The sequence below is a fragment of the Callithrix jacchus genome, chromosome 5 (assembly GCF_049354715.1).
Source record: "Callithrix jacchus isolate 240 chromosome 5, calJac240_pri, whole genome shotgun sequence".
NCBI classification, from domain to species: domain Eukaryota; kingdom Metazoa; phylum Chordata; class Mammalia; order Primates; family Cebidae; genus Callithrix; species Callithrix jacchus.
The window spans coordinates 118,377,827-118,403,775 of record NC_133506.1 but is presented as its reverse complement, the minus strand read 5'-3'; the positions used below and the strand labels follow the sequence as shown (position 1 = coordinate 118,403,775).

Below are 25,949 nucleotides of genomic sequence, written 5' to 3'. Positions count from 1 at the left end.
AGAATCTATTAACAGCTCTTTTAATGAGTCTCAGGTGTGGCCATGACTGGGTGCAGTGGCTCATGCCCATAACCCTAGCACTTCGGGAGGCTGAGGCAGGAGGATGGCTTGAGCCCAGGAGTTTGAGACCAGCCTGGGTAACATAGGGAGACTCCAGCTCTATAAAAAAAAATTTTTTTAATTAGCCAGGCATGGTGGTGCACACCTGTAGCCCCAGCTACTTGAGATGGTGGGATGGGAGGATCACTTGGGCCCAGGAGGTTGAGGCTGCAGAGACCCTGTCTCAAAAATAATAATAAAGGCCAGGCACAGTGGCTAACGCCTGTAATCCCAGCACTTTGGGAGGCCGAGGCGGGCAGATCACAAAGTTAGGAGTTCGAAACCAGCCTGATCAACATGGTGAAACTCTGTCTCTACTAAAAATACAAATATTGGCTGGGTATGGTGGCGCACACCTGTAATCCCAGCTACTCAGGACGCTGAGGCAGGAGAATCGCTTGAACCCGGTAGGTGAAGGTTGCCGTGAGCCAAGATCATGCCATTACACTGGGCAACAGAGCAAGACTCCATCTCAAAAGAACAAATAAATAAAAATAAAATAAAGTGTGGCCAGAGAGGCCACGAGCACATCCAAGTTGCTGCCTGAACACCCCCTGTCTATTGAAGACAGGGTACATCTTGAAAGATGAGATCTCTCAGAGGAGTTGTGTAGTATTTGGGGGAGCGGGGGTGTTTTTGAACACAAGGCTCTAAGACTCCAATGGGCCTGACAAAAGTATAAGGGAGTCCTCTTAGAAAGTGTCCTCTTCTTAAGGGCTGGGCGCGGTGGCTCACGCCTGTAATCCCAGCACTTTGGGAGGCCAAGGCGGGTGGATCATGAGGTCAAGAGATCGAGACCATCTTGGTCAACATGGTGAAACCCCGTCTCTACTAAAAATACAAAAAATTAGCTGGGCATGGTGGCGCGTACCTGTAATCCCAGCTACTCAGGAGGCTGAGGCAGGAGAATTGCCTGAACCCAGGAGGCGGAGGTTGCAGTGAGCCGAGATCTCACCATTGCACTCCAGCCTGCGTAACAAGAGCGAAACTCCGTCTCAAAAAAAAAAAAGTGTCCTCTTCTGCCGGGCACAGTGGCTCTCACCTGTAATCCCAGCAGTTTAGGAGACTGAGGCGACTGGATCTGTTGAGGTTAGGAGTTTGAAACCAGTCTGGCCAACGTGGTGAAACCCCATCTCTACTAAAAATACAAAAAAATAGCTGGGCGTGGTAGCGAGCACCTGTAATCCCAGCTACTCGGGAGGCTGAGGCAGGAGAATCACTTAAACCCGGGAGGCGGAGATTGCAGTGAGCCCAGACGGTGCCACTGCACTCCAGCCTGAATGACAGAGAGAAGAGTGTCTCAAAAAAAAAGAAGGAGAAAAAGAAAATATCTTCCTTGGCTGTCTCTAATAAGAAAAGAGTAAGATAGTCTAGAAACAAAGAGAAAACAAGGATAAGGTGACCTTTAAAAGAGCAAAACCAGCCAGGCATGGTGGCTCACACCTGTAATCCCAGGACTTTAGGAGGCCGAGGAGGCAGACCGCTTGGGGTCAAAAAAGGGCAAAACCAATCACATAATTCAAAACTACTGCAGAATTCTAAGTTTTCACACGCTGTCTCCCCTACATGCGTGTGCACACTCTCTCTCTCTTTTTTTTTTTTTCAGACGGAGTCTCGCTCTGTTGTTGCCCAGGCTGAAGTGCAGTAGTGCAATCTTTGCTCACTGCAACCTCCACCTCAAACAATTCCCCTGCCTCAGCCTCCGGAGTAGGTGGGATTATAGGCCCAGGCCACCACAGCCGGCCAATTTTTTTGTATCTTTAGTAGAGACAGTCTCACCACGTTGGCCAGACTGCTTTCAAACTCCTGACCTCAGGCAATCCGCCCTGCCTCGGCCTCCCAAAGTGTTGGGATTACAGGCTTGAGCCACCGCACCTGGCCTACTTTTTTTTTTTTTTCTTCACCTCTGCTGTCTTCATGATGGAGTCTCTAGGATAGAAGTATAGCTACCCCCAGCTTTTCTCCCAGAGGTTTGACAATGGCCCAGCAGGATATTCAACCCCACCTACCTCCCCCCGAAACCCATGTACCCTAATACAGGTGAGTCATGGAACCCGGGTGGAGTCCTTGGTTTGACAGTGAAGCAATCTTAACTTGAAAAATGGCCTGGGAACAGAATGTATGGACTATACAAACGAGTCAGGCAGATGTCATTGTATGCAAATATTCATTCTTTAACTTACTTTTCCTGCTGATCCTCCTCTGTACTGGCCTCAATCCTTCTACCACAGCTCAATCTAGCAGGAGACTCAGAAGTGAGAATTGTAAGGTTTGAATGAGGCAACTGAGGTTCGAATGAGGCAACTGAGGTCAGTTATTCAAATAAAGAAATTTAATTGGCTCCTGGGCGAGGTTCTACAGTCGGACACAAGGGCCAGGAGAAGTCGCGCCAACTTCCTGGGGGAGGGGGTTATGGCTATGAGGAACGAGCAACAGCTGGGTATTCTGATTGGCTCCAGGGGAGCGGGATTGGGACGGGGCGGGCTGCCATTGGTTGGCGGGTTGGGCGGGTTTTCCGGTGCGAGAGACTGCCAGGGTTGCATCAGCCGGAGCCTTCCAGGGGAGCCATCCAGCAGAGCTTCGTGCCGAATGCAGAGCCTGGTGCCGGGTGCAGAGTCAGGTGCTGAGTGCAGAAGTGGATGTGTCCGGCCTCCGGGCGAGGCAACCGGCCTTACAAGAATGAAAGTGTGGAAATAGTGTGTGAGAGAAGCCCTTTTGCATGTGCCAGGTCAGCGCAGAGGAGGACGAAGCTATGGCTGGCCAGGAGTGTGGTATGCAGACCTTGAGAAGGGTTTTGAAGGATGCATAGGAGTTTATTTTTCTGAGAGACAGGGTCTCACTCTGTCACCCAGGCTGGAGTGCAGTGGTGTGATCATAGCTCATTGTAAGTTCAAACTCCTAGGCTCAAGTGATCCTCCCACCTCAGCTTCCCAGGTAGCTAAAACTGTAAGTCACCACATGTGGCTAATTTTTAAATTTTTTTTGTAGAGACAGGGTTTCACCATGTTGCCCAGGTTGGTCTCAAAATCCTGGGCTCAAGCGATCCACCTGCCTCTGGCTTCCCAAAGCGCTAGGAATACAGGTGTGAGCCATCACACCCGGCCATGGATTCATAGGAGTTTACCAGAAGGAAGGGTAAGATAGGAAGTAAACTAGTAGAAAATAGCTTAAGTGTTTAGGAACCGTGAAATCTTTCGGCGGGGGGCGGAAGGGTAAGATTTCTAGGAAGGGAATGGGGGTAGAGGGAGGAGATAAAGCATGAAAGATACACAAGTAAGAGTATGTACTCAGGTGGATGCTGAGGTTAAGAAAAAAAGAGTGTGGATCTTCATCTGGTTACAGTCCCCTTAAAAAAAAAGTGTGGAGGGCTTTGCCTAAAAAAAAAAAAAAAAAAAGGAGTTTGGGCTTTATGAAATACGGATCCCATGAAGGCTCTTTACTAGGAGTGATACCGTCTAAAGTCTTTTTTTTTTTTTTTTTTTTTTTTAAAGATGGGGTTTCACCACATTGGTCAGGCTGGTCTCGAACTCCTGACCTCAGGTGATCCGCCCACCTCAGCCTCCCAAAGTGCTGGGATTACAGGAGTGAGCCACGCGCCCGGCCTAAAGTCTTGTTTTTCAAAGGCTAACACATAGTAGAATGGAAGAGGCTATTAACATTTATTCACCAATTACTGTGTACCTGGCATTCTGCTCTGTATTTGGTATTATCACACCAACCTTTTCTAGCAGTGTTTTTCAAACTGCCAGTCATGATCAACAAGAATGAATAGGATATGCATAGAAACTATCAGTGCGTCACAAGTAGTAAGCATTGTTTTCGGAAACCTTATTACACTCTCATGCAAACAGAAGCGTAGTGGTCAGTATGCAAAATTTTCTCATGATGGGTTATGGTTTTTTTGTTTTTGTTTTAACCCATTACTCTAAGGTGTAGATGTGATCAACCTCGTTTTACTGATGAGGACACGAGGGTCAGGGAGCTTCGGTACCCTGCCTAAGTTAGTGGCATGAGTAGGTTTTCTGCAGCCAGAATGGATTCCCTCACTAAAAGCCAGGCAGTCTTCCGAAGTTGTCGGAAGAGACTTGGGAGCAAAGATAAAACCATCGCGCCAAGCGCAGTGGCTCATGCCTGTAATCCCAGCACATTGGGAGGCCGAGGCGGGTGGATCACCTTAAGTCAGAAGTTCGAGACCAGTCTGACCAACATGGTGAAACCTCGTCTTAAAAAAAAAAAAAAACACCAAAAAACTACCCGGTTAGTGCTTACCAAGTGCTTTACCTCATTTCGAGGTAAGGGCAAGTGGGCCAAGCAGTGCTTCTTCTTTTTTTTTTTTTTTTCCTCTTCAGAAGTGACGCTCTGACTGGCGTAGCCCCGGGAGAGTGCATCTCAAACTCGAGCGTGCAATTATGTCTACGGGAGGCCCTTGTTAAAATGCAGATTCTAGGCACGACCCGTGAAGTACCAAGTCGAATTAGAAGAAGCGGCCCGAGGAACCTGCCTTTAGAAAGAACTTCAGATGATTCAGATGCACACGTTAGGGACTGTGGGTTATGGGGGTCGCCGCAATAACCATGTGAGGATTAACGGGGGCTTAACCGATTGGGAAAATCCCCTCAGAAGCGTCGCGTAACAATCCAACTCCCTCTACGGTGCCGGACCCCAGTGCTTCGCCCCCCCCGAGGCGATGACAAGCGGGGAACTAAATAAAAGGTTGGTGGCTTTCCACTCACCAAGCATAGGGTTGAGTGGCAGCCGGCTACTGCCGAAGAGCCCGTGAAAGCTCCTGGCACACCTGGGAGAGAGTGGGCTTAAGGCGCAATGTATACGCTGTTTATGAGGCATTTGTGGGCCTCACCCTAATGACTTCTGATTGGCTTCAGGGCAAATCTATCACTCATCCTCTGGGTTAGAGGTGGGTGGAAGGTCAACCACGACCAATACAAAAGCACTCCTAGGATAAGCCCCTCCCCTTCCAGCTTCCTGTTGCTGTCCATCAACCACCCAGTAGGCGGGACTTTGACTCCCTCCAATTGGCTGGTGAACATGTCGTTCATTCTTCAATTGGCTTCCGGTTGGTGGGTTTTACCGTCGATCAGTGACATTGCATAAACCTATTGGCCAAGTCAACGTCGCTCTAGACGCCTCTGGTTGATTGGTTAGTAATGCTGTCGGTCCCCAATGTTCCAAGCGCTTATTGGTGAAGGCTGCCGTCGCTCGGGCGGTGGCGGGCTCCGGGATTGGCGGGTGCTAGGCGGGCGGTGTCAGGCTCTCGGTGGCGGCGGAGGCGGCGGAGGCCAGGGAGGAAGATGTCGTAATGAGCGGTGGGTCCCGGCCCCTGCCGGCGGGGTCTTCCCGGCCCCCAAGGGTCAGGAAGACGGGCAGAGGCCGCGGGGAGGGGGAGCCGAGGCCGGGGGTTCCCCCCTGGGGCCGGGCCTGACGCCGGGGCCCGGCTTCGGGAGGGGCGGGGGAGGGAGGATTCCCGCCCGGAGGAGGAGCGGGGCTGGCCAGCCGGGCGGAGGCACCCGGAAGGGGGCGTTCGACTCCCCGCCTCCTCGGAGCCCGCCGGGCGGGAGGGCGGCGCTTCCGGGGGCCAGCGAGAGTAGCGGGCACCGGGGCGGCCTGGCACCCCTCAGTCGGGTGCCGACCCATCTCAAAACTGCTCGCCCGCCTGGGCGGACTATGCTTGAGTCTGCTTCGAGGAGGCAGCCGACAGCCCTCGTGCTTGCCTCGTGTTTGAGGGGCCTTCTTGCACTCTTAACTGTAGATGCCCACCAGCGATTAAGGGCTCCCCGGAGCACAGAGAGGGGCGAGGGAACGCTTGAGATCCAGATGGACACTGCTGGGCGTCGACGCCAGCCCGGTTACCGATGTATCCTAATCGGGAGATGGTGTCAGGACACGAGGGCACTCCCTAGGCAGATCACCTCTCACTGGGTAGTGGGCAAAAACCTTCCTTTAATGTTTGCACTTGGATCCTTGAGCCTCCAGCTAGATATCTGCCAGCTCTTAGCAGAATTATGAGAAGTTTGGAACTTGTTGCCAAAGCTCCCAGCCTGTTACCTGACGCCCCTTGGGGGAGACGGCTGCAATCCCAAAGCTCAGGTGCAAACAATCTTAAGGAATTACAGAAGAAATAGAATAGAAACTTGCTCTCTTCCTCAACACACCTTCATCCCCTTTCCTGACTTGCTTCTTACCCATGCTTCTTATGTTTCCTTCTCAGCGGCTTTCTAATTTTAGTTCAAAAGGAACTATGTCTTTGGGCAACTGAGAAACCTGTCCTCACTGCATTCCTTGGTTGTGATTCCAATATCCTGTCATGTTTGTTCCTTAATTAACTTCATCCAAGGGGACTCAGTCTGGCTTTTCTCAGTGCATTCTCGCAAAGTTCTTTCTTTTTCTGCGGTTACTTCTTGTTCACTTACTGTTTCCTAGAGAAAGGTATGAGCCAGTAGATCTGCTTTAAACAATGAATTGACTCAAGTTTCCCGTTACACAGATTTCATTACAGATGGAAGGACACTGACTGTTTCAAGGTGCACTGGCATGCACTGTCTAAAACGTTTTCGTGCTGTACCCCAGAAGGCATTCAGTTTCAAGTGGAGGGCTGTATTGAGGTGGCATTCTGGATTACGATTTTTAGGGCTAGGAAGTTTACAGTGTTGGCCAGCCTCACAGGCTGCAGAGGGAACAATGGTGGAGTCCAGACCGCAGCAGTAATTTCAATTACTAACATAAAGAAACCCATTGTCTGCAATAATGAATATAACTGCAGTGTCTTGTTTTGTTTTAAATTCTTGTGTGTGATGAAGGGGGCGAATCTATCAGACAGCCTATCAATTGGGCTGATGATGTCAGTGTTCCAGTGGCTTCTAACAGGCATTAATACCTGTTGGAAATGGAATCTTATTGGCTGGGGCAATTGGTAAGTTTTCTAATTCTAGTTCTTCCTCTTGGTTGTACAGAGGCTTAACCTCTTTGGGTAAAAGTAACTGCAAGGCTGGACGCGGTGGTTCACGCCTGTAATCCCAGCACTTTGGGAAGCCGAGGCAGGTGGATCATGAGATCCTGAGTTTGAGACCAGCCTGGCCAACATGGTGAAACCCCGTCTCTACTAAAAAAATACAAAAATTAGCCGGACGTGGTGGTGCGCACCTATAATCCCAGCTACTCAGGAGGCTGAGGCAGGAGAATCGCTTGAACCTGGGAGGCGGAGGTTGCAGTGAGCCGAGATGACGCCATTGCACTTCAGCCTGGGCAATAAAGAGAGACTCTTAAAAAAAAAAGCTAGTCTGACATAATGAGCCTCCGTGAGCTAGGCTGCTGAAGCCACAAGCTCTGCCAGGGAGACGCAAGTAGAGTTTGTTCATAATTAGATCCTCACCTGACTGCCCAACAGGGAGAACTGGCTCCAGGAGGAAGAGTTTGGCATCACTGTGGACAGCAGATAGACTGGCCACTTTTCTCTCTCGGATTCTATTAAAGTTTGGGCCTCTGGAGGTCTGTCAGAGAGGAGAAAAGAAATTATAAGATTTGGGCAAGCTGGGCATAGTGGCTCAGGCCTGTAATCCCAGCATGATGGGAGGCCAGGGTGGGCAGATCACTTGAGGTCAGGAGTTCGAGACCAGCCTAGTCAACACTGACTAAAACCAACCCTGTCTCTACTAAAAATACAAAAATTAGCTGGGCATGGTGTCCCGTACTTGTAATCCGAGCTACTTGGGAGACTGAGGCAGGAGATTTGCTTGAACCCAGCGGGAGGAGGTTGTATGTAGTGAGCCAAGATTGTGCCACTGCACTCCAGCCTGTGCGACAGGGTGAGACTCCATCTCAAAAAAAAAAAAAAAAAAAAAAAAGATTTGGGCAGATGTCTGGGGTAAAGAAACTTTTTATTCGGCAAGTAGAGTGGTTGGTTCATTTTGATATTTTGGCCTTGAACTTCTTAGTTCTTCCGATGGTTAATAGCAGCCTTTTAGAGAAGCTGAACAGCCCTTTGCTACAGGTCTGTAGCAGTTCCCAAGCTTACTGTAAGCAAGTATAGTATTCCCCAATCAGGGCCCTTATGAAGACATCTTAAACTTGTTGCAGCCAACCAGTAGACCTAGTATTGGCTTTGTTTCAGCAATCCTCTAAATCTTGCCCACTCATATTTCTGTGATAGATACGTAGCATGTTCTTTTTCAAAGACTTATTTTTCACCCCTTCTCTCCTTTTCTGTATTGGAACACAAAAATTGGAAACCCTGCTTCCAAACATTGAAAAATTTAGGATATTTTGGATCAGGTGAACAATGACTGTGGAATGAAAGATGCAGAGAAACACTGCTTTAAAGGGTGTGTAGAGAATTACAAAGTTTAGGGAGTAGCCTGACCACTTCTGAGTTTACAAGATTTAACCGCATGGTCCAATCTTAAACCTTGTGGGCTGCAAACCTGGAGTAAAATCTGTTCCGAGAAGCTCATATACTTTCTTAGAGGTTCATTGGGTGATATGTATGGAGTTTTCCCTTTTTGCAACTGACTTGGATTTGTGAATTTCTTCCCAGCACCTACAGGCTGAACTAAACCAGTGACTGGTACATCTCTGGGCTGAGAAATGGACATTTGGAATGCATTTGTTGCTTTTTTGCTTATTTCTTTTTGCCTTGCTTTTGTTTTGGATATTCATGCAACTCCTTGTATGGCACTGTCTAGACCCGTTGTGGGAGGAAAAAATCTTCTTTCTCTTTATTTCTTCCCTCATAGAGCCAACACTTAGATCTTTATGTTTCTGAAATATAGTTGAGCATCTTTTTAAAGATGCTCTTCCTCAATTATCAGCAGATCTTGTTTTGGCTGGCAGCATTCTCTTAGGAGACCTCAGGGTGGAGGAGGTCTTACTTTCCTGTCAGCAATCTATTGGAGCAAGGTGGAAAGATGAGTGAAAAGGGTAAAAATATGGGACATTTCTTCTTTAAAATAATAGAGGTGCGGTCTGTATGCCAGGCTGGTCTCAAACTCCTGGCCTTGAGCCATCCTCTCACCTCAGCCTCCCAAAGTACTGAGATTACAGGCGTGAGCCACTGTGCCCAGCCAATGTGGGACATTTCTGACTCAACAGTATTGTCAGGACATGTAGGAAAGGGAGTAGAGATTACCCTTGAGGAGATGCACCCAGGTGGCAGGGTTGTCCTACTTGACAGATTGCAAATGGAAAACGGATTTTTCTACTGGCTCTGGGGACACTGAGAGAAGAACCTCTGCGTGAGTTCAGAGGCAGCACTGGCAGCTTAGGGGAAGTCATGGCTTCCACTCCGTGTCTAAGAAGCACTTTCAGGATGCTTGGAGGCTGCCATTGGCACAGGGAATTACTGTGATTCTCATCAGACTGGGTTGCAGGCTGATGTGCTCTTGGGAGATGAGCTCTGCTCAGGAGCAAGGGGGTATGAAAAGGCCCATGTTTCTCTGACTGCCCCAGTGAGCAGCGAGATGTCGAGGCTATGTGTGTCATAGGACAAACATACTTGCAGACCCAACTGTTGGAATCCTTCATTGGCATCTCATTCCCTTTGCTGCGTTGTGTCTCCACATCACAATTGCTTGCTGTGTCTAGCCAGAAGCCCTACCACATTGCAGTGCAGAGGCTTAGCTTACTTGTTTTTGTTGCTAACTGCTCTGAGATACCAGTTTGTCCCTTTGTGGTGATTTAGGCAGTTAGGTGGCCTTTCATCTCAATCAAAGGGTAAAAGTGGCTCAGGGGAAGCTAGTGGACAGTAGCTTACACATTTCCAAATGTCATCTTTCTAGAGCCTCCTCTTTGAGGTTGTCACCTCTCCTATAGGATTTGGTAGAATCACAAAGTGGCCTCCAAGAGAGTGTGAATAGGGAGTAAGAGTGAGCAGGTAAGGCCATTTAATTGGAAGCAGAATATTTTTGCTCCCAGTTGATAATTGGGAATCTTCTCAGATCAGCCTAGAAGAAAAAGACCAAGACATTTCCCAGCCTTTAAAAAAGTAAATGGTAAGTAAGCCAGCTCTGTCATTTCAGGGGAAATGAAATCACCACTCATTCCTGGCCCAGGGCTGGGCTCTGTGATCATGCCAGTAACCCCAGCACTTTGGAAGGGTGAGGCGGGCAGATCACTTAAGGTCAGGAGTTCAAGACCAGCCTGGCTAACATGGCGAAACCCCATCTCTACTAAAAATACAAAAATCAGCCAGGGGTGGTGGCACGTGCCTGTAGTCCCAGCTTGAACCTGGGAGGCAGAGGTTGTAGTGAGCCTAGAGCATGCCATTGCACCCCGGCCTGGGCGACAGAGCAAGACTCCATCTCAAAAAATAAAACTGATTCTGGCCCAGGATAAATGTGGGGAGTGACTCACAAATAAATGTGCCAAAGCACATAATGAAATTCATTAGGGGAAAAAGTTTATCTTGCTTTCTTTTTTCCCCTGTTCTCTAAGAATTCGAAGGGCCAGTATTCTTTGACAAAAAAAACCTTGATGCTCTTTCCTGGGCCTGCTTTGATCAGGTTCTCATCACCCGAGGCGGTCGTCACCCACTCACTTCCGGAGTCCATTCCAGTACAAAGGGGTGTGACCCTGTCAGGATGCAAACTAGCAAATGACATAGTCAGGTTTTGAAAAGAAGAATTAAGAGTGGAGACAGACAGGCCTTACGCAAATTCCAGTGCCTTCCTTATCTTAACTTTCCCCCAATGCATGTCAATTGAGAGAAGCACTGAAATGCAGTAGTACCTGAAGTGATGAGAGGTGTGGGCTTTGTTATTTTTGACGCGGAGCAGGACTGGACTGCACTGGCCCACATGTGAGGTGACAGGTGGGATCGAGGGTTCCATCACGGTCTGGCTCAGCTAAACCCAGCTGTGGAGTAGATCCTGGCCTAGTGCCAGGATATGCAAATCTGCAGCTTTTCTCCTTTGGTTGCAAAACTCTGTAGGCTCTCCTACTCTAAAGCCTCCATTCACTTATTCAACAACTATAGATTATTAAGCACCTACCACATGCCAGGGACTAGGGATACATCAGTGAGTAAGGCAGAGAAGTCCCTGCCTTTAGAAAGCTCACATCTTGGTGGGAGACAGTGAGTAACTAATAGATATTTGTTGGACAGTGAGAAGTGCTAAGGAGGCAAAACAAGGATAAGGAAAGAGCTGGGGGGGGGGGGTGGAGAACAAATTACATAGGATGGTCAGGGAAGGTCTCAATGTTAAGGTGACATCTGAGTAAAACCCTGAAGCAGTTGGGAGGAGATTGTGCCTTGTTCTATCTCTGGTGAGGGGAAAAGGGTGAGAACTCAAGCAGAGAGAAGAGCAAATGCAGAGGCCCTCAGGTGGGGCCATACTTGGTATGTTGAGAAACAGCAGGGTGCCAGCATTGCTGAAGCAGTGAGAGGGAGAATGACAGGGCAGGTGAGAGAGGTCAGGTCACATGGGCCTTATGCATCACTGTGGAGACTTTAGCTCTTACTTTGAGTGGGAGATGGGATGGTATCGGGGGCCTCCAAGCAGAGGAATAACATGGTTTCATTTAAGTGTGATAGGTCTTAACTCTGGATGTGTTGAGAACAGACAGATGGGGTCAAGGTCAGAAGCATAGCTAGGAGGTTTGTCAGTTAATCCACGGGAGACATGATAGAAACCTGGACCTAGGTGATGACAGAGGAGGTGGTAGAAGCTGTCAGGTTTGGCATATATTCTGAAGATAGAGCCAAAGTGTTTGCTGTCAAGTGTAGGGTGTGGAAAAAAGATAAGGACAACCCCAAAGTTGTAGGGCTGAGCAGCTGGAAGGACGGAGTTATTATTTGTTCACTACAGTGAGGAATTTTGAAAGAGTCAAAATTCCTTCAAATTGGGAACACTGTTAGGGGCTAGATTTACGGCGTCTATTAATACGTCCAAGTGGAGATGTCAGTGGGCAGTTGGATATACAAGTCTGGAGACAGAAATTTGAGAGTTAAAATTACATAGAATCTATATCTTACTGGTGTCTAAACCCACAAGACTAGACAAAATCATTTAGGAAACAGATGTAGACAGAAGAAAGGTCCTGAGACAGAGTCCTGGGGCAACCCAATCATTTCAAATTTGAGAAAGAAGAGGAAGAACCAGCAGAGGAGATATGGGAGAAGTTAGCCAGAGAAATAGAAGACCAACTTGGCAAGTGTGTCCTAGAGGCCAAATGAAGAAAATGTTTCAAGGAAGAAGAGGCCGGTTGTGGTGGCTCATGCCTGTAATCCCAGCACTTTTGGAGGCTGAGGCGGGCGGATTACTTGAGGTCAGGAGTTGGAGACCAATCTGGCCAACATGGTGAAACCCTGTCTCTATTAAAAATACAAAAAATGAGCTGGACATGGTGGCAGATGCCTGTAACCCCAGCTACACAGGAGGCTGAGGCAGGAGAATTGCTTGAACCCAAGAGGGGGAGGTTGCAGTGAGCCAAGATCAAAAGGAAGAAGAGCAATCAACTGTCAGAGCACCACAGACGATTTGGTTTAAGAAGTAGCCATTAGGTTTTTAGCAACATGGAAGTGTCTGGTGGCATGAACACTTTTGGTGGCATGCATGGGGAAGGTGAGCCTGGCTGGAGCAGGTTTAAGAAAAGCTAGCAGAGAGAAATTAAGGACAGTAAGTATAGGTTACTCTTGTAAGGGGTTTTGCTTGAAGAAAAGGGGAGACATAATGGATCTTAGCTGATGAGGGAAATTTTAACTTCTTGATTAAATTGTGGACACACCTAAGGGTCATTACCTGAGGCTGGGGGTTCCAAGTTACAGGGAGGGAAGATGGGAGGCTCAGTAAAGGGTTAATGTGGAGACAAGATCTCTATTCCTTACTCACCTTCTTCCTTCCGCCTGTAGCATTAGCAAGCCACTGCCCAGAGTTGTCCTCATTTGATGAAAGTCATTGAAATTTGTTTTACTGTTATTGGGCTGTTATACAATGGTTTTTGTTTATTTGTTCGTTTGAATTATTTATTTATTTATTTAAAACAGGGTCTCACTCTGTCACCCAGGCAAGAGCGCAGTGGTGCAAACATGGCTCACTGCAGCCTTGACTTCCTGTGCTCAAACAATCCTCTGTCCTTGGTCTCCTAAGTAGCAGGGACTACAGGCACACACCATCACTTTCAGCAAGTTTGTAAATGTTTTTTTTAGAGGTGGCATCTTGTTGTGTTGCCCAGGCTAGTCTTGAACCCTGGCCTCAACTGATCCTTCTGCCTCGGCCTCCCAAAGTGCTGGGATTACAGGTGTGAGCCACTGTGCCCACCTTATAATGTTTTTGGTGATTGCTGAGGTTTGCTTCTCATTGAAATGTTCAGTACAATTTGGAGTCTTTCACTACCAAGGTTGCTGCTGTCTTCATCCAAGTGGATTCTCTTACCCTGTTTGTCAGCTTCCTTTGAGGTCCATCTTTGTTCTCTAAACCAGTCAGGGCATGCTTTTCCTTCACCAGCTCTGAATTCTTCCAGGCTAGGCAACTGGAAAAGCCTGGGCTTAGAAACTGCTTTGTTGGCCTAAGGCCCAGCTGAGCTGACCAAAATAGCCAACAGAAAGACTGTTTGCACAGTGTGAAATTCCTCCAGGGGAAATACCATAGCAGAAGGCCAAGAAAGCCAGAGCCACGATGGCAGGAACCCACAGGCGGAAAAAGCTGAATACCCGCAAGGCCTGAGTTGGAGTCAAGTTCTCTCCAGAAGGAAAACCTTCCTAAAGCCTATTGTTGTGGTCTTTCTGTAGGTGCCTTTTCTCATTCGCTGGGTCTCAACAGTAACGTCCTCAATGAAAAGACCAGTCGGACAGCCTGCAGCCTGGCAGTCAGGGCTCAGAGGTCTCTTCCTGTTACGTGCTCCCCCAAGTCAGCCCTAGAAAGACCTGTGGGACAGAGACACACTACCTGCTCTGCGTTGGTGGGACAGAGCAGAAGGGTGCCTTGGGGAGTATGTACTGGCAGGTGGCAAGGTCACCTGCCCCAGACTTGAGATGGAGGTCAGGAAAGGCTTTCCCTGAGTGAGAGTATAAATGAGCTCTGAAGGACAGAAGCTGGCCAGGCAAATGGAAGAGTGTGCTTCAGGATCCAAGTGAGACAGGGTGACGTGTTTTAATTCCAGAAATGAAAAAACTGAAGTGTGCGTTGGGAGAGTTGAAAGGGCAAGAGGCTGGGGGGAGGGACAGGGAGGGACAGCTTGTTTTGGCCTTTATAAGAGCATCAGGGAGCAATTGAGGGCGTTAATCAGGAGAGTGGCTAGATGGGATTTGCATTTTAAAAAGAGCATTCTGACCAAACTGTGGAGGCTGGCTAAGGGGGAGGCCAGTGGCCAGTATCTCAGGTGGATCATGGTGATGAGGGTGGGGAGCCTGGGTACACTACAGGAAGATTTCTGTTTATGAAATGGAATCATAAGGACTTGATTGATTGGCAGTGAGGGGGATACTCAGGTTTTGTCCTGATTGGAGATACCAGAAGAGAGGCTATTTTAACCTCGGATATTCATGCAGCCTATAGGCACTGAAGGTGTCTGTGAGCCATGTGCCAGGGTTAGTGTCAGCAGTTCAGTGGTGCAGACAGACATGGCCCATCTTGGGGAGCCCTTACATACATTAAGCTCATGATTATTTAATGGGTGAGTGTTCCCAAAGGAGTTAACCTCATCTCAGGGGTCTAGAAAGGCCTCTCTGAGACAATGGCATGCCTGTTACATAATGGGTCTTAAATTATGCTGGGAAAGTTAAACAGCTAGAGACCTGAAGGGTAAGGCCTTAGCTAGTGAAGAGAACAGAAAGAACTGTAAGCAAGGAAAGGCAGGTGCAGAGACGAAGGTTTTTCAAGGATCTGGAAGAAGGCCTGTGGTGGCCGAGGGTGAGAAAGCTGGAGAAAGAATGGGCAAAGCTGACAGCTCAGTGCTGGAAGTGTCTGTGGAGTCCTAGTAGAAGACCCCTAGAGGGCTGGATATACGGGTCTAACACGTGGAGCAGAGACCCAGGCCAGACACAGGCCTATGAGTCCCCAGCCTGTGGAAAGTATGTAAAGGCATGCAAGTAGGCATGGTCACCCAGGGAAAGGGTGCTAGATGAGGAGAAAGAACAGATGTTGGGGAACATCAGTATTTAAGGGGTGGTAATGGAAGAGGAGCCCACAAGGGGAAAAGGTGGCAGGAGAGGTGGAAGAAAATCCATGGCAATTTCGAGGAGGAGGGACTGGTCAGAGGGTCTGTTTGATTGAGCAGCAAGGAGGTTGCTGGCGACCTGGGCCAAATGCATCGTGAGCACAGTGCCAGGGTGGACATCCTAATGCTGCTGGGAAATGACTGAGTAGGAAAGGAAGGAGGGGACAGCAGGGTGCCAGCAATTTTTCTACCAAGTTTGGTCAAGCGGGGAGGAAGAGAAGGCTGTGCTGGAGGGGACAGCAGGTAGAGGCAGATGATGAATAAAACACATCAAGAGTCCAGAAACTCAGGGGATGTTTTTCTACTGGTTTTGGGATTCAGTTGGTTTCCAATATGGGAAAGGAATGTTGTGTGTGGTCCCATCAGGCACCTGCAACCCCATCTCCACTCCATGCTGCCTTCAAACCTTGTTTGATGTCCTTGGAGTTTTCCTTGGAGCCTAAGAGAGGTCCTGTTGCTTGTATAGTAAATCATTGTAAAACTTCACCACCCTAGGGACTATTGGGAAAGTTTTAGCCAACCTAACTTAATGAAAAGTCTGAATGATAAAACTCTGAAAGCATTGCAGCTTTTTCTTTCAAGAATATGCACAATCCCACTTACCAATGTTGTTAAGTGTCGATTTCAGTGACCAGATGTAAATTACTGTTAAAAGCAAATGGCACTATTAAAATGGTGGAAGTGGTATAAAACAATTACTCTAGGAGTCCCTTTGCAATCTTTGAACACCATTTAGCCTCACTTTAAATAGTATGAAAGAAAAGTTAAGCACAATTTTTGTCCAAATTATATATTTTAAATATAAGGTTTCAAATTAATGAGATTCTAAAGTGCCTTTGATCATAGTCTTGCAGTTAGCTATCTACGCTACCTCTTCTTAACCACTTTTCATTTCCAAACATCAGTGGGAAATACCTGTCTTTTCTCCTTCATGGTTAATCCCAGGAGATAATTCTATGGTGGCATGGAGATTGGTCTCTCTTTGGGTTGCCCAGGTCTGCAGCCTGTGGCCATAAAGCTCTGCGTGACACTACGGAAGATACTTACAAACATTGGCTTGAGCTCTGGAGGAGTATTTCAGGAACCAGCTGGGAAGGAAAACAAGCTGAAATGGTGCAACGTCGAGCACCAGCAGTCTTCAGCTTCCTTCAGTAGATTGTGCTTTAACATCCTAACTGAAGAAGCACTCAGAACCCAGCCCAGTATCCAAACAGTTTGCATCCAGGGTAATAAGGACTGATGAAGAAACACTAGGCCAGTTTTAATTTGTCTCATTTCATTTACACTCTGTGCTGATCCCATGTCCCTTCTGTTTTATATTAGAGGATGTCTAAGAGAGTCATTCATTAATTTTAGCTAAGCAAACCTGAGCCCTGGGGGAGACTCCTGGGAGAGCCACTGCCTTTCTTTGAAGTTCTGCCAGCAACAAACTCATCTTATATTTTTATCAGCAACATGGTCTGAGAAGTATAAAAATCTGTTTTTTAAAATTTATTTTAAATTAACTTTCCTTTCTTCCAGTGAATAAAAATCTTTTTTTTTGAGACAGAGTCTCACTCTTGTCACCCAGGCTGGAGTGCAGTGGTACGATCTTTGCTCACTGCAACCACCGCCTCCCAGGTTCAAGTGATTCTCTTGCCTCAGCCTCCTGAGTAGTTGGGATTACAAGTATGCATCACCACACCCAGCTAATTTTTGTAGTTATAATAGAGATGGGGTTTCCCTATGTTGGCCAGGCTGGTCTTAAACCTCTGACCTCTAGTGATCTGCCTGCCTAGGCCTCCCAAAGTTCTGGGATTACAGGCATGAGCCACCATGCCCCGCCATGAATAAAAATCTTAAAGATCATTTGGTCCAACTTCCCACCCCATCTCAACATCCTGACTCCAGCAAGGACACATGTCTTTTGCCTGTGGTTAAGTGATTCCACAGAAGGGAGAAGATAGTAGTACCTCAGAAGGCAACTCATTTTCGTCTTTTGAAAGTTCTCTTTTATGTTAACTGAAATCTGCCTCAAAATGTCCACACAGGAATCTTGGTTCTACCCTTTGAACCCATTAAAAGTAAATGGCACTATTAAATGGCGGAAGTGGCATGCTAGTCACAATGATTGCTGCTGTCCTCTGAAAATCCCCCTTTAAAAATCTCACTCAGAACAGAACCTGACGCTCCAGATGTGGCCCAAGTGTGCAGACTTCAAGAGGATATTTTTTGTTCTATGACTGAACTTTTAGAAATGCAATCCAAGATTGCAGTAGCCTTTTTGGCAGCCATATCTAGATTGTCCTGGCTCCATTCAGCTTGAAGTCAAAACCACTGGGACTTTTCTACATGGCACTATTAGGCTCTTTCTGCCCTACATGCATGTGATTGGTTCTTTTTTTGTTTTTTGTTTTGAAAGGGAGTCTCGTTCTGCCACCCAGGCTGGAGTACAGTGGTGTAATCTTGCTTGGCTCACTGCAACCTCTGCCTCCCTGGTTCAAGTGATTCTCATGCCTCAGCTTCCCAAGTAGCCAAGACTACAGGTGCCAGCCATCACGCCCAGCTAATTTTTTTTTTTGGTGGGGGGACAGAGTTTTGCTCTTGTTGCCCTGTCTGGAGTGCATGGCACAATCTCAGCTTACCACAGCCTCCGCCTCCTGGGTTCAAGCAATTCTCCTTCCTCAGCCTCCTGAGTAGCTGGGATTACAGGCATGTACCACCATGCCCAGCTAATTTTGTATTTTTAGTAAAGACGGGTTTCTCCATGTTGGTCAGGTAGTCTCAAACTCCTGCCTGACCTCAGGTGATCCTCCCACCCCAGTCTCCCAAAGTGCTGGGATTACAGGTGTGAGCCATTGTGCCGGCCATGATTAGTCTTTTTTATCTAAGTGCAGGACTTACTAAATGTTTTTTGTTGTTTTTTTTTTTTTTTAATATAGAGACAGAGTTTCACCGTGTTGCCCAGGCTGGTCTCAAACACCTGAGCTCAAGTGATCTGCTTACATTGGCCTCCCAAAGTGCTGGAATTACAGGTGCAAGCCACCGCACTTGGCCAAGACTTATTAAACTTTAAACCCTCGATGCTGTCACATAAATTATTAAAGCCTTACAGAAATCCCAGAAGGATGACATTACCTTTGTTTCACCGAGGGCACTATGAGGAGGCTAAGAAGGACCATCCCACTAATGAACCACACAGTTAGAATCTCATTTAGGCATGGAGCCTCATGTTCTTGAACATTATACCTACCAGTTTTTAAAGATGTCCTTGAACCCTAGCCAGGCACGGTACCTCACGCTTGTAATTCCAGCACTTTGGGAGGCCGAGGCGGCCAAGGTCAGGAGTTCAAGACCATCCTGGCCAATGTGATGAAATCTCATCTCTACTAAACATACAAAGATTAACTAGGCATGATGATGCATGCCAGTTACTCGGGAGGCTAAGGCAGAAGAATCACTTGAACCCAGGAGGTTGAGGTTACAGTGAGGCAAGATCACGCCATAGCACTCCAGCCTGAGCGACAGAGCAAGATTCCATCTCAAAAAAAAAAAAAAAGATGTTTTTGAACCTCCTTCCAACTTTTGTGATGTCTGCAAATTTTTTTGTTTTCATTTTTGTTTTGGTAGTCTAGCTCTGATACCTAGGCAGGAGTGCAGTGGCACGCTCTTGGCTCACTGCAACCTCCATCTCACAGGTTCAAGCGATTCTCCTGCTTCAATCTCCCAAGCAGCTGGCACTTCAGGTGTGCACCATCATACCTAGCTGATTTTTTTGTATTTTTTAGTAGAGACATGATTTCATCATATTGGTCAGGCTGGCCTTGAACTCCTGACAGGAAATGATCCTCCCTCCTCACCCTCCCAAAGTGCTGGGATTACAGGAGTCAGCCACAGTGCCAAGCCAACATCTGCAAGTTTTACTTGTCATCTAGATCTTTGCCAAACTTGGATAGTGGATACCATTCTAAAGCCTAAGTTTTCCAGCCTGTAGGACACAGAATTAATTTAGTGGATCACAGCCAGCATTTAAAAAAATGAAATAGAATAGAAAAATATTACAGTCCATCACATTTAATAAGGGAGTTTTGTTTCAGGAAACTTTCGTTGAATGGGCATGGGACAAGAACGTGTGGTGTGTGTATGCATATGCTGGGTCTTGACGCAAATTGTTTTTGTAACTGGTTTGTGATCTGATAGCTTGAACATCACTGGTCCAAAGGAAAAATGGTTTGGGGCTGGCTTATATTATTTTCATTATAATATTATAACTTAATTTTGTATGAACATGAATCTGTGTGTCAGCTCATTGATCAAGTTCCTATAAAGTTCACAAATGTAGCCACTCGAGGTGGCTCATGCCTGTAATCCCAGCACTTTGGGAGGCTGAGGCAGGAGGATCACCTGAGGTCAGGAATTCAAGACCAGCCTGGCCAACATGGTGAAACCCCACCTCTAATAAAAATATAAAAAATTAGCCATGCATGGTGGCGCATGTCTGTAATCCCAGCTACTCGGGAGGCTGAGGCAGGAGAATCGCTTGAACCCAGGAGGCAGAGGTTACAGTGAGCTGAGATTGCACCACTGCACTCCAGCCTGGGTGACAAGCAAAAAACTTCTCCCCCCGCCCCCCAAAAAAACAGTTCACGTATGTAACTACAAAAAAAGCCAGTAAAATTCAAATTATCAGCATCATTCTGAGAGGGTGATGTTTGACTGAACCCAAATCAAATAATTGCTTTTCTGTGTAAGCATGGCACAGACTTGACACTTAGGCTCCTTGAGTTCTGCACACCCATCCTGTAGTGTGCCAATCAGTGTGACACAGTCCTCCCACTGCTTCTGAAGCCGTTTCACTTTGCACAGATGCGTTGTGAACTAAATGTCCAGAACGAAGTTGTCCTAATTAGCCCACAGTTATGGTGGTGCACTTATAAATACATACACAGGCCCTGAAATGTGCAGGACTTTGTTATGCAGCAGTCACCTGGTGATCTGTGGGGTGTGTGTGTGTGTGTGTGCGTGTGTGTATATTTAATTCTTTTTTTTTGAGACCGAGTCTCACTCTGTCACCCAGGCTGGAGTACAGTGGCATGATCTTGGCTCACTGCAACCTCTGCCTCCCTGGTTCAAGTTATTCTTCTGTCACTTCCCTGGTTCAAGCGATTCTCCTGTCTCAGCCTCCTGAGTAGCTGGGATTACAGGCGTGCACCACCATACCTGGCTAATTTTTGTATTTTTATAGAGATGGGGTTTCACCAAGTTGATCAGGATGGTCTCAAACTCCTGACCTCATGATCCCTGCCTCAGCCTCCCGAAGTGTCATGAGCCACCATGCCCGGGTATGTTCATTTTTAAAAAGGTGATTGGGCCGAGTGTGGTGGTTCATGCCTGTAATCACAGCACTTTGGGAGGCTGAAGCAGCGGGATTGCTTGAGCCCAGGAGTTTGAGAAAAGCCTGGGCAACATGGCGAAACCCTGTCTCTAGAAAATACACAAAAATTAGCTGGGTCTGGTGGTGTGCACCAGTGGTCCCAGCTACTTGGGGGGGTCAAGGTGGGAGGATCATATGAGCCCAGGAGGCAGAGGCTGCAGTGAACTGAGATCATGCCACTACACTCCAACCTGGCGACAGAATGAGACTGCATCTCCAAAAAAAAAAAAAAAAATCACCCCAGTTCGAGATACTGGTTGACCTTGCAGCAGCAGACTTCTTAGGTGGAGGCTTGCTCAGCTTAGCCCCACACAAACTAGACTATCATATTGCCCAAGTTTCTTCCCTTTTTGTTCACAAGAATATTATGAAAATGTCAGCCAGATACCTGTTGAAATGAAATACCCTAGTGTATACCATGCTCTTGATGTGTCCAACCAAAACCCTATGTTTTAAGAAACAGATTTGTTCAGCATGACTTGTTCTTTTACATTATAATACTTATTCCTTGTGGTCACTCCTTCCTTTCCTCAGTAGTTACAGTACTATTCAATCCTTTGTCCTAGGATTTTGCCAAGGATCAGTGCCTGTAATATCTCTGGATGTGCATATATAATTTTGCCCAGAGCTGCCCTCTGGCTCTGCACACATTTGCAGGTGTGTCTGCAAAGTCTCCCCTCTTCTGGAGTACAGTTTGTGTGGACTTCAGGCCTGGTAACCATTTAAAGCACTGGTGTGCTTTCTTACCAGCTCATCACCGTATCCAGGGCTTCAGTTTCCACTTCACCTTTTTTTTTTTTTTTAAATGGAGATGGAGGTCTTGCTGCATCACTCAAGTAACTGGGACCACAGGCATGTGCCACCATGTCAGGCTAATTTTTAAATTTTTTGTAGAGATGGGGTCTCCCTATGTTGCCCAGGCTGGTCTCGAACTCCTGAGCTCAGGCAATCTGCCTACCTCAGCCTCCCAAAGTGCTAGGATTACAGGCATAAACCACCACACCTGGCCCAATACCTATCCTCTTTTTGCCAAATTCCTTAGAAGGGCTCAACCCCTTTTTGTTTGAGATGGGATCTTGCTATGTTATCCAGGCAGGAATGTTGTGGCTGTTCACAAGTGTGATATAGGGCACTGCAGCCTCAAATTCCTGGCCTCAAATGATCCTTCCATCTTAGCCTTCCAAGCCAAATGCACCCTGAGCCTTTTTTTCTTTTTTGAGTCTTCAAAGTAATACCCCTCTTATTTCTGTACTTACTGAAATCTGCTTTCCAAAGGTCCGGATTCAAGTCTGGATTCTACCTGGTGTTCTGTTCTGTTCTTTTTTTTTTCTTAGTGATTTATGAACTTTAAGATGGCATAGATTCTTTCTTCTAAAATTCTCATGACTTTCATTTTCCTGATCTTGTGTTTTTTTCTTTTTTAAAATTTTTTTATCAGGGACAGGGTCTACCTATGTTGCTTAGGCTGGTCTTGAACTCCTGGGCTCAAGCAATCTTCCCACCTCAGCTTCCCAAAGTGCTAGGATAACACGCATGAGCTATTGTACCTGGCCTCTTTTAGATGACTTTAGAGCACAGTGGAGAGTGCCTTCATTACTTCCTCAAACTTATTTTTCTTTTTTTTTTTTTAAAAAGTACAATAGAGTATATTTGTCATGGGAAAATGAGAAAATAAACAAGGTACAAATTAAAGTCAAACAAAACTCTACCACTAAGAGATAATGGCTTAAGACTTTTTCCTATTTGGTTATATTCATATATAGAAATATATACACACGGGCCAGGTGCGGTGGCTCGTACCTGTAATCCTTGCACTTTGGGAGGCCGGGCAGGCAGATCACGAGGTCAAGAGATCAAGACCATCCTGGCCAACATGGTGAAACCCTGCCTTTACTGAAAATACAAAAATTAGCTGGGCATGGTGGTGCATGCCTATAGTCCCAGCTACTTGGAAGGCTGAGGCAGGAGAATCACTTGAAACCTGGGAGGCAGGGGTTGCAGTGAATTGAGATCACGCCACTGTACTCCAGCTTGGCAACAGAACGAGACTCTGTCTCAAAAACAAAAAAAGAAATACATACACATTTAAACAAAAATAGAATTTACTGTTTTCCTTCTCCTGTTATACCCAGTTAGTGATTAGCTCTACCGAGTCTTGGTTGATGCCTGTGGGCCTATGCCTGTTATACTATGTAAAAGTGTAAATTCATGTAAAGAATTGACCTGTGTGTCGTATATGCTGCCTAGGGTCACCAGCCTTTGTGGTGAAGGCTGAGCATAAAACATCCAAGACTTGGGAATGGAGGAGGTATGTCCTCCTTGTCAGAAATCCTGGCTGAGCCATGCTTCCCTGTCAGTTTTGGCATCTGTCTACAGCAGGAGTTTGCAGGAGGCTTGAGTTAGAGCTAGAGGGTTAGCTGGGAAGTTCCCTCTGCCCATCATAGAGGGGTTCCAGGTTAGCTATGAAGAGCCAGCAGTGCCCAGCAGAGAGGGCATAGCTGAGTTACAGAAGGGAGTCCTGGTATAGTCTTGGTTATTTTCATGTTATCCCAGACTGTGGTGGCTGGAGGGGGCAGGACCAGCTGTCCTCACAGCCTCAGATGGCTGAGTCTAAGGAGAGGAGAAGGTCATCTTCTGAAATAGATATAAGGCTGTCAGCCTAGGGTGGGGAAGTCTGGGGAAAAGCATTAACTTACCTTGGAGAAGCAGCAACAAATAGAGGCAAAAAGAAATTTGGCTGGGTGCCTGTAATCCCAGCACTTTGGGAGGCTGAGGTGGGCAGATCACAAGGTCAGGAAAATGAGACCATCCTGCCTAACACGGTGAAACCCCATCTCTACTAAAAACACAAACAATCAGCCGAGTGTGGTGACATATGCCTGTAATCCCAGCTACTCAAGAGGCAGAGGCAAGAGAATCGCTTGAACTTGGGAGGCATAGGTTTCAGTGAGCCGAGATCAAGCCACTGCACTCCAATCTAGGCAACAAGAGCAAAATTCCATCTCAAAAAAAAAAGAAAAGAAAATCTGAAGCAAGTGGGCTTGGGTTCTTTTTGGGCATCTTATACATTACTCCATCTCTTTTCTTCCAACAGATTCACAGACCAGCATGGCTGCTACTGCCGCTGTCAGTCCCAGTGACTACCTGCAGCCTGCCACCTCTAACACCCAGGCGAGTGGGCAGTGGGCTCTAAGGGCTTGGGGCTGCAGCATCCTGGACAGACTCACTGAAAACACTCTCTGTCTTCACTGTCTCACTGTAAATATCCTAGGTTATACAACTGGGGAAGATTCAGTTAGCCAAGTTTTCTTTACTGAGAAACCATGGTCATTTACCTAAGGTGCCACAGGTGGGTCAAGGGGAAAAACAAGGATTAAACTCAATGTTCCTTCCACCAGACCTCACTACATATGAAAGGAAAACAGAGGCTCTCTCATTGTCTCAAAAGTTCAGCCCGCCGCAATGTATAAAGTTATATGTTCTGAGTACTAAAAAGCACTTTACCGAAATGTTTATTCCTCCTTTTGCCCCTCTATTTCTTTTTTCCTCCCTCCTCTCCTCAGCTGAGCAATCAGGGACACCTCAATCCCCGGGATGGGCTAATGAAACTCCATCTAAGAGCCAAACATGCTTCACTGTCCTTAGAAACAAGGCCAGTGGGAAGTAGGAAGTCAGCTCACATTGTTAGGAACCCTATCCTTGGGGTGCTGCCTGGGGTTCCTTCCTGAGAAAGATACTGCCCACCTTTTCTCCCTCTCTTAATGGAGAAACCAGTAGAGAAAGGGAGACGGGTACCAATCAGGGGAGGATGCTGGCAACATGCCTGCCACAGAGGTGGGGAGGAGTGGTGTGGAATGCCACCAGGAGAGGATCATGGACAGAGGCGGCTGGGCAGCGTGCATCCTTTCTCATTCCTTCTCTCTGCTGTTTTTTTTTGCAGGACTCCCAGCCATCTCCCTTAGCCCTGCTTGCTGCAACATGTAGCAAAATTGGCCCCCCAGCAGTTGAAGCTGCTGTGACACCTCCTGCTCCCCCGCAACCCACACCGCGGAAACTTGTCCCTATCAAACCTGCCCCTCTCCCACTCAGCCCCAGCAAGAATAGCTTTGGAATCTTGTCCTCCAAAGGAAATATACTTCAGATTCAAGGGTCACAACTGAGCGCCTCCTATCCTGGAGGGCAGCTGGTGTTCGCTATCCAGAATCCCACCATGATCAACAAAGGGACCCGATCAAATTCCAATATCCAGTACCAGGCTGTCCCTCAGATTCAGGCAAGCAGTTCCCAAACCATCCAAGTGCAGCCCAATCTCACCAACCAGATCCAGATCATCCCTGGCACCAACCAAGCCATCATCACCCCCTCACCGTCCAGTCACAAGCCTGTACCCATCAAGCCAGCCCCCATCCAGAAGTCGAGTACGACCACCACCCCAGTGCAGAGCGGGGCCAATGTGGTGAAGTTGACAGGTGGAGGCGGCAACGTGACGCTCACTCTGCCCGTCAACAACCTCGTGAACACCAGTGACACTGGGGCGCCCACTCAGCTCCTCACTGAAAGCCCCCCAACCCCGCTGTCTAAGACTAACAAGAAAGCAAGGAAGAAGAGCCTTCCTGCATCCCAGCCCCCTGTGGCTGTGGCTGAGCAGGTGGAGACAGTGCTGATTGAGACTACCGCTGACAACATCATCCAGGCAGGAAACAACCTGCTCATTGTTCAGAGCCCTGGTGGGGGCCAGCCAGCTGTGGTCCAGCAGGTCCAGGTGGTACCCCCCAAGGCTGAGCAGCAGCAGGTGGTGCAGATCCCCCAGCAGGCTCTGCGGGTGGTACAGGCGGCATCTGCCACCCTCCCCACTGTCCCCCAGAAGCCCTCCCAGAACTTTCAGATCCAGGCAGCTGAGCCAACACCTACTCAGGTACCATACCCCCTGTACTATCCTCCTCTCCTTCCTCTTCCTCTGATTACCTCTTCTTGGCTTGCTTTGAAGATGATGCTGATCATCTAGCTTGATATGACCTTTGGGAGTCAGAATGTTTTGGGGTGGGCAGTAAGTGACCATTTCTACCTGACAAATGTGCTCTCAAGTTCATAGGGCCAAGTACTGCTTATCTTTAGAAATTAGATGAATGAGACATAGGGGTATTTTGGCCCTTTTTCTTTATGGTTTTTTTTTTGGGGGGGGTGGAAAGGGGACAGATACATAATTTTAAAATAACACTTATTTTTGATTATAGAATTACATACTCAGTAGCAAGAATGAAAACATTCTAAT

At 47.3% G+C, this 25,949-nt stretch overlaps 1 protein-coding gene and 1 long non-coding RNA gene across 8 annotated transcripts in view; one reads left to right on the top strand and one right to left on the bottom strand.

Annotated features, from left to right (window-relative positions):
* Positions 1 to 2,413: 2,413 nt before the first annotated feature.
* Positions 2,414 to 4,912, bottom strand: LOC103793290 (uncharacterized). Its single transcript, XR_620294.5, has 3 exons — positions 4,833 to 4,912; positions 4,369 to 4,600; positions 2,414 to 2,769 (listed from the first exon to the last, which is right to left on the bottom strand). It is a non-coding gene; the product is annotated as an uncharacterized LOC103793290 (long non-coding RNA).
* A 453-nt stretch (positions 4,913 to 5,365) lies between these two features.
* The window catches only part of SP2 (Sp2 transcription factor), a 33,271-nt gene continuing 12,687 nt past the window's right edge, over positions 5,366 to 25,949 (top strand). For 3 of the 7 annotated variants that reach the window (XR_013535883.1, XM_008997448.5, XM_008997447.5), the window contains exons 1-3: positions 5,366 to 5,423; positions 23,772 to 23,848; positions 24,618 to 25,592. Coding sequence is in view for 6 of the 7 variants with exons in the window: in XM_008997448.5 (XP_008995696.2) it covers positions 5,417 to 5,423; positions 23,772 to 23,848; positions 24,618 to 25,592 (1,059 nt within the window). In the remaining variant the exon portion in view is untranslated. Of the gene's footprint in view, positions 10,101 to 23,771; positions 23,849 to 24,617; positions 25,593 to 25,949 lie in introns of all 7 variants that reach the window. The other 4 variants (XM_078374254.1, XM_035301360.3, XM_078374255.1 and 1 more) reach the window with 2 other exon arrangements.